Raw genomic sequence first — 8,116 nt, 5'->3', positions numbered from 1 at the left:
TTGGCAAAATCCTACTGGAAACCTGCAGGACTTAGGTGCAAAGTCTTACTGGGTCTTCTGCAAAGTGAGAAGCCTGGAATCTCGTCTGAGCTTTGGTGGGCACAGGGGCTGGCTGCTTACTGCAAAAAAGAGACTTGTTGACAAACCACACTGTTGCCAAATCCCTAAGGGGCCTGCTCTGCTGGGGCCTCACCCCCCAAGGTGTTGAAGGGTGCACCAAGGCTATCCGGGATTCTTTGCACCAAGGGAAGGGCTTCTGCCAGGTTTGTGAAACAAACTCCATTGCAGTTAGAATTGTTCCAGAGCAAGCAGATAGATTCTGCCTGGCTCTCTTGAAACTTAGTAGAAAGAGTGTCTACTACTTGGTGATTAATTTTTATCGTGTTCTCTTTAACATAGAAGCTATAGCCACCTTAAGATTTTAAAACAGCTGTTGTATAGGTAAGAAAATTTAGCAGTGTAGTGCCTTACGTTGCAAAATGAGGAGTTTTCTCCTGAAATGGGCTATTGTGTAAATCACGGGTTTGCAGCTACCAGCAGTAACAAATATCAAGTGCTTTCAAAGCAATACTAGAACTGGAGCATTCCTGTATTTCTAACTGTAAGCCTGTCTTTGTTTCCAGAGAATAAGGAATTCTGAGAAAAGGAGACAGGTCGTTGGAATGACATATGCTTTCTACCTTTGTCTTAGTAGCTTCTTTTGGAAAACAGAATGATCAAAGTGTTCTTTTTCTGCTGAGGCAGTCACTCCTCCTCATCAAGAGAAGCATGCTGCAAATTGGAAACAAAACGGGACAGCAGTCCCATGCATATTAAAACCGAATGCATGAGAGGTATGAAAGTGGGTGCAGATGTTAAAGTGCCAAAAAGGAAAATTATCTTTTAGGGCACTACTGTAGGGACATGGCATTTCTATCCGTGCACAGCGGGTCCATCCAAACCCCCCACCCCGGCGGGCAGCAGCGCAGAGCAACGTGCCCCCCGCAGCTCCCGCAGGCTCAGCCCCCCGCGGCTGGGCTTCGGCTGCCGCCCGCACCAAAGGGCCGCGGGGGTGCCCGGGGGAGCCGTGCCAGGCGCAGGGCAGGGAGGCTGCGGGACCCGGCGCGCTCCCCACCCGCTGCCATGGGCCCTCCTGCCCGCCGGGCCCGCTTGTTACATCCCCTGTCCCATATAAAGCCAGAGGGCGGGGAGGGCCTGGCGGGGGGTCTGGGCAGTCGCTGCGGTGCCATGGAGGCGGCCGAGGACAAGGCGAAGGCGCTGCGGGCACCCAAGTGCTCCCGCTGCCGCAACCACGGCTTCGTGGTGCCCGTCAAGGGCCACGCCGGGCACTGTCCCTGGAAGCTGTGCCTGTGCGAGAAGTGCTCGCTCATCACCGAGCGGCAGAAGATTATGGCAGCCCAGAAGGCGCTGAGGCAGCAGGAGACGGAGCCGGCGGTCAGGGCGGGCGCGAAGCCCGTTCCGTCGGGCGAGGGCCGTGGGGCGGCTGCCCGAGAGGACGGGGCCCCCGAGCACTGCAGCCACGAGAGGAAGACGGGCGCCCAGCCCGACAGCGGCGGCAAGGGCACGGCATGCTGGGGGCCACCGCCATCTGCCTTCAGGGAGGACGGTAAGGACCTGTCCCCAGAGCCTTTTCCCAGCATCTCCCGCTGTTCGCTTTCCCCTGTCAAAGGCGCCACTTGTGCATTTCGCTGATTCCTCAGGCTCCGGCTGCCCGGGAGCCGCTCCTGCATTCTGTCCCGCTTTCCCTCCCCGGAGGGCACGGGGCTGGCATGTCGGTTCTGCAGCCTCGTCCGCCCCCGATGGCTTCGCGCGGGGCGCAGGGCGGGAACAACGTGCTCAGCCTCGCCGCCCCTTGCGAGCTCGAAGCTTAAGCAAAGTGGCTTTTCACTGAGAGGGAGATTGATCTGGGAGTGCAGCAAAACTGGATCTGCTCTGCTTGTTTCTTTGAGTGCTGTCACAGTGTTTATAAACTCACAGGCACAAAATTACAGCAGCAAAAATGCTAAAAAGCTCAGTGATGGCATGTAAATAGGTACAGTAACTGCTGCAGCTGTCTGTAGCAAGAATTTCATGCTAGCACTGTAGAAGAAAAAGACCTTTTTGCCTTAATTCATACCTGTAACAAAAACTAAATTTGGTTGGGATAACTTGATGTAAAAGTGCATTTGGTATTTAATAGCAGGGCATGCAGTTGTATGGTCTGTCATCTCTTAAATGGCTTCCTTTAGAGTCTTTATTGTGACTTTTCTAATTTATTATAGTAACTCCATTCTATTACTATAAGAATGTTGCAGAAATTCTTACTGATGGCAGTAGTCATGAATCTGAGACTCTGGAGAGTTGCCAGACTGCAAGACAAAATGTTTGTCCTGAGAAGACTTACTTTGGACATCCGTAGTCCTAAGAGAATACTGTTACCCTTTTTAGCTTTGTTTTGTAATAAAAATAAGATTCAAGAAAAAAAGTGAAGTAACTGATTTCTGCTTCAGATTTGTTTGTGTATGAGCCTAAAACTGTGCGTGCTGTAAATTAACCTAAGAAGTGACAGATAGGACTGCGATATTAGAATGCTATAAAGTTAGAACTCGGCTATTTCTGTGGAATTTTAAGTACCACTAGAATCAAAAGTTTAGGTAGGCTGTTTTGCTCCTGTTGATGTACTGAAAGAATAAGATTCTGCAGCCAGTGCTTTACTAAGGACAAACTTCAAAGCACACAACGCAGAAAATAATGCAGAATAACTGCATTACAGTGTCATCTGCTGTACCTTTCCTTAGTTCATTAAAAAAATCACAAAATCAATTCATGGGGAGCTAAACATGAAACCAAAGGACCAGATTCTCCTGTCTGAGAGTGCAATTTTTTCCTGTAGCTACTTCTACATAACTCCATAAAATAACATGGATAATTTTATTTGTTCTTTTCTCACTGTTTCCTAGCTCAGCCTGCTTTTCCTCCAGAATACACTGTCAACCCAGAATACCTGGAGAGAGAAATCCCAAAAGTGTACCCGGGATGTTCTGGGGTATATCCTTACCACCCATTTCCCCTGGGATTTGCCATCAATGAGTCAAGCAGTGGGGAAGCACCATCACCTCCAGGGATATCACTTCAGAGAGGATTCCGACACATTCCTAGCAGCTATGTGCCAGGGAATGCAACCACTGTATCAGTGAGTAGCATGCTTTTAATTACCTGTGCTAATACTGCTTTATTTTAGCTGCCTTCTCTCTGTTGAAGTAACCATGAAGAGTCATTTCCCTTATCAGTTACTTCATACTATTTTGATACCATTGATACATTGGCAAATGATGATGTTAATAATCTGACCTGCTTTCAGTACAGTTCATCAGTTGATGCTAAGGTAGAAAAAAATCAAGACAATAAACAAAACAAACAAACAAACAAACAAAACAAACAAAAAAACCCAATAGATGCTTGTATTGAAATTCCCTGACACGTTTTAGGGGCTACTGAGAAAGAAGATGGCTGCTCCTGGTTTAAACCAACTACTCCAATGAGTTGCTAGAACAGGTGACAAGGACTTAAAAGGGTCAGTTTTCCTCTGATATGGTCTGAGAAGTTCTTGCTCCTCAGTTGCAGCACAGGCTTTCCATGTGTCAATATGTGCACTGACTTGGCAGCATATGGACAAAAACCCAGAAATGGTCTGATAATGCAGATGTATGCTGGAGAGAGTCTTTAGATACAAAGTGATCTGCTTCATGTGTTTCCACAGGTTCCAGATGGAGCTGGAGATTTCTCTCAAGGATACTACACTCCTCTGCATCAGTTCATCCCACCAGGTTTTCTGACAGGGATTCATTACATCCCAGCTCCGGTTTCACTGAACATCCTGGCTGAAACAACCAAGGAGGTACATGGTAAGAGAGAGTCATGTTAACCTGGTTTCAATATCTGAGAACAGAGATGGAAACCCAAGAGACCCTGATCCCAGCTAGTTTTGACCTCTGTGATTGAAGCCAGGCCTGAAGTCCTGACTGGACTGGGCCAGATTGTAGAGCTCTGGGAAGGGCTGACCTAGGGGAGGCAGCCTGCCATGCTTGGGCTTTCCAGCTGACAAGCACCTCAGTCTGAGGCAGATGCCAAAGGCCCCAGGACTCAGAGCTATGCCAGAAAATGATCTGTTGATGTTCTCAAAAAGAAAATACTTTCCTACATAGCTAGTGTGTAGGGCATATCTTAAAAATTATTTGGCTGTATTTATATTTAGACAAATTGTTAAAAAATAATGCAGACTGATACCATGAATAATAGGAAATTTCTTGCTCATATGAAAATCCTAGATTTTAATTGCTGGAAAAGAAAGATTGACTCTTCAGAATCTCTGACTCCAACAGGATTTAAAATTTCTGTCACAGATTAAGTCTTTATGCCCCTCTATTTTAGGTCTTTTTCATGTACTGTGCCTACATGTGGACATATTTGTGATTATATTAGCAAGTTTTTCATTTGGCTGCATCTAAGCTGTGACCGCAAGAGGGTAGAGCTGCTCAGAGAATTAAACACTAATACTGGATGTGTAAATACCCAGTTTTATTTTAATTTTTTTAATTTAAAATTTTTACAACTGCAGATAAATAAACACAACTTCCTTTCTCTTCTTTAACATGGGGACAAAAAATCGTTAAGTGAACTAATGAAATAAATACTGAAAAATGAACAGGGAGGAGATATAAGAGAAATAGAATGATCTCATCTGAACTGAAAAGATGGTGGTGGTGGTGATGTGGGACAAACTATAAACTGGGGTTTTTGGCCTGATTTCTCAACAACACAAGGCTCATAATTTTTCTGTTAATGTCAGTCCCCTCATAACTCTTCAACCCATTAGCTATTTTCAGCCAGACATATCTGTTGTGATCACATGCCTGCACAATACTGATGTGCAGGGGAAGCAGATGCCTCCCACTGGAGCATTTGCTTGCAGCCACGTTGTGGTGTAGAGGTGGCCATCAACCTTGTACTCAGTCCCTGACCTGGGGTGTGTGTCCCTGGGCCAGCCACCAAGTCAGCCCAGCTGTGGGGACACTGGGGCATCCCTGCTCCTTGTCTGGCTGGAAAGCCAAAGAAAAGGAAGCAGGAGATGTGCTGGACAAGGAGAATGTGGAGAATATGACAGGGCGGGGATGTGCAGACATTGTAGAAATGTAAAATTACTGCAAGATACTGATAAAGGCAAGTGTCTAGGAGGTACTGGTGTGCTGGAGGTGAAGTAATACAGGCTGAGTTTGAGGGGGAGAGAGGAAAACAAGGGAAATTAGGAATGCAATTAAAACATGCAAATTAGGAAATGTGTGTGAGGATTAATGGGCTTTATGATTTGGAGGGGACAAAAATCTGGGGGATGCTGCAGTGGCAGAGAACATGTAGAGAGCTTTTCTGTTAGACTCTGAGGGAAGGGAAGGAACTGGGAGTAGCACACAAACATGGGGGACATGGGTGAAGTTACAGTAGTGTGTGAGGAAAACAGAGGAAATCCAGTCCTGCATTGGTAGAGTGAAGTTGTACTGGCCAAAAATTGATGAAAACAGGCAACTGGATAGAGAAGAAACACCAGTAAAGCAGCCTCCCCCAGGGAGCAAAATACCATCTAATGACCTCAGCCCTTACACACACCAGGGAAATCACAGCCCAGGCACAGTGCCATAGGAAACAATGCATCATGGGTTGTGTTGCTCAGAGAACAATCCAGTTTCCTTAGTGCTATGGAGAATGTAGAAATTAATTCTACTGCATAGCATTTATGCTCCAGGATATGTAGGAATTTGCAATTGTAACCCAGTGAGGGGGGATAATTCTGCATGAGGTCATTCAAAATAGCCTGGCAGCAGAAGATGCAGATGTAAAATGAAGAGTGAAACCAATAAATTCTTTCTGGAATTCAAGATGTTTGAAAAAAGAGAAAAGATGTAATGTGTAATGCATAAAGATGTGTTAAGATTGCATAATGTCTTTTTTTTTTCAAAATGGAACTGACTCCAACCTGCAGTTAAAGTTGGGAACATCCTCTCTCCAGAAACCTCCAGAACTGAGGTGAAATGGCAAAACTGACAAAACTGTTGCAGGAAGATAGATATAGAAAGCCCTAGCAGGGTGACAGCTGGTGAGGAGAAGTATCTGTGATCTGTGCCTGGAAGGAAATCTCAGATAAAAAAACTTCAAGGCTTACCTGAAAAAGATGCCCCCAGGGGTGGTGTGAAGTATAGACATGTTGTTACACAATTCCATGCAGTATTGAGTGGTCTTGTTACAGAGGTTTGACAAAGTAAACACAAGATACATCCCAGTAAAACAGCCAGTACAGCATCTGATAGGAGACTCTGGTTGCAAATATTCGGCTTTCTAAAAGAGCACACAGAAAACCAAAATCCAGGTTGCCTGTGAGGAGATGAGAGAGCTTTTAATGCAAATTGCCAAGTAAATACTTTATAAAATAAAAATCCCTAATTGGATTTGAAAATGGATCATGAATCAGTCTGTAGAAGTCCTTTGAGAACTCACAGGAGAGTTAAAAAGGCATGGCATAGATTCACGGTGGGTAAGTGGACAGAAGTGTCTGCCTCATACTTCTGTTCCAGTGCAGCTTCAAATGTGGAAATACGATTGATTCTAGGTGTAACAAAAACTGAAACAGAGGGTTTGGGGTTTTTGCTTCTTTGTGTTTAATTCTAACATTTTTCTATTCTTCACTTTAGATACTGAAGCTCACTGTGAAGATTCCGGGGTGGTTCAGGAATGTGGCCAACCTCGTTCTTCCCCAGAATAAACAAGAGACCAATCTGTGTATTATACACAATAAATGGGCTGGAGTAGAGCTGAGAGCAGGCAGCACTGTTTTATTTTCTGAATGTTAGTTAATGAGGATAGAGTGACAATCACTGAGCAATCACAACAGGTAGAAGGGGATTAGTCCCCTGCCTCACTTTATGATCAGTGTTTGAGCTACCAGGCTCACAGCTCTGCCTCCCAAGCACTACAAAGTCCATGTTCTTAAAAGTTTTTTCAGTGGAAGCAACGAATGATTATGACTCTGAATTTGTTCCTCTGCTGAGGTTACCTGGCTCCCAGACCATGGTCTCTGAGCCATGTGCACTCTGCAGCATTTTCATGTTCATGACAATAGTCAGAAAGATGTTGTTTGTATCAGTTTGCTATAAAGGAAATCTGGTTCTGAATGTTACAGAATAGTTCAGTGATGTGGAGCCTGAAGACTGTGTGAGAGAAGATGAGAAGACAGCCTGGGTTGCTGATGAACTTAGCTGCCTAAGAAGGTGATTGATCAGGGCAGGGAAGGGTGGGTCCTGTCTGGAAGGACACAGCAGGAATGTGTTGAAAGCCTGGTGCCCTCCTCATTCTTTCTGGGTCCTTTAGAAGGCACTTGCTGTGTAAGCTGGGGACAAAGTTATTTGGAATCACCTCTTGTCACACAGGCTTCACATCTGACATTTTGAATGTCCTTGATGATTTATATATGATTTCAGTGTTGTTTAACTCAGGACAGCTGAAACTGAGCAGTACTGTTTGTTTCTAAAGGACTCTTGTAGACAGTTTTACACGTGCATACTGCAAGTGCACTGTGGCATAGCCACGGTGTGGAGAGATTTGCTCAGGACAAAACACCAGTTACAATAATAATTAGTCAGATCCATCCATACTATGTTTGTCAGTGATAATCGTTAATTAAAAATGAATGGTCTATTCCTCTACTGTTTTTCCTGGATTAATTGGTTTTGTATCAAGTGGATCAGTTGTTAATGTTTGAATAATTGGGGTGGGACTTTTGTATAATTAAAAAAGATGCATTAAACTGTTGTTATGGTTTGATGTGTGTCTGCATGTAATTTTTCCAGCCAAATGTCATACGTTGCCCTGAACAGCTCTGTGTAACAAACTTGTCTGGAGAGAGATTTAGGCCTCAGTATTTTTTTCCTACATCTTTCTGCTTCTGTAAAGGTGAGTGCAGTAAAATAAACAGACTTCTTTTCTGGTATTTGTAAGAAGTAAAGAAGTTCTGCTAAGCTGAAAATTTATCTTTTGTTTAATGTAGTAGATGATCTGCTGGAATGCTTTACAGCGCAGTGTTTTGGCAAAA

General features: G+C 44.6%; 1 protein-coding gene across 1 annotated transcript; it reads left to right on the top strand.

The window, feature by feature from the left end:
• Positions 1 to 1,122: 1,122 nt before the first annotated feature.
• DMRTB1 (DMRT like family B with proline rich C-terminal 1) lies at positions 1,123 to 6,816 on the top strand. Its single transcript, XM_031505488.2, has 4 exons — positions 1,123 to 1,606; positions 2,940 to 3,172; positions 3,740 to 3,884; positions 6,720 to 6,816. The coding sequence occupies exons 1-4, from the start codon at positions 1,123 to 1,125 to the stop codon at positions 6,788 to 6,790; spliced, it is 933 nt and encodes a 310-aa protein (XP_031361348.2). The 3' UTR covers positions 6,791 to 6,816.
• Positions 6,817 to 8,116: the final 1,300 nt, after the last annotated feature.

The sequence above is a fragment of the Lonchura striata genome, chromosome 9 (assembly GCF_046129695.1).
Source record: "Lonchura striata isolate bLonStr1 chromosome 9, bLonStr1.mat, whole genome shotgun sequence".
NCBI lineage: Eukaryota > Metazoa > Chordata > Aves > Passeriformes > Estrildidae > Lonchura > Lonchura striata.
Note: the sequence above shows the minus strand (reverse complement) of the source record. Positions and strands in the feature narration are given on the sequence as shown.

What these genes read in the sequence shown, in the direction of transcription:
- DMRTB1 (XM_031505488.2), top strand. Translation starts at nt 1,123, where the DNA reads ATGGGCCCTCCTGCCCGCCGGGCCCGCTTGTTACATCCCCTGTCCCAT. An exon ending in ATCTGCCTTCAGGGAGGACG is followed by an intron (nt 1,607 to 2,939) that starts GTAAGGACCTGT and finishes ACTGTTTCCTAG; the next exon opens with CTCAGCCTGCTTTTCCTCCA. An exon ending in AACAACCAAGGAGGTACATG is followed by an intron (nt 3,885 to 6,719) that starts GTAAGAGAGAGT and finishes TCTTCACTTTAG; the next exon opens with ATACTGAAGCTCACTGTGAA.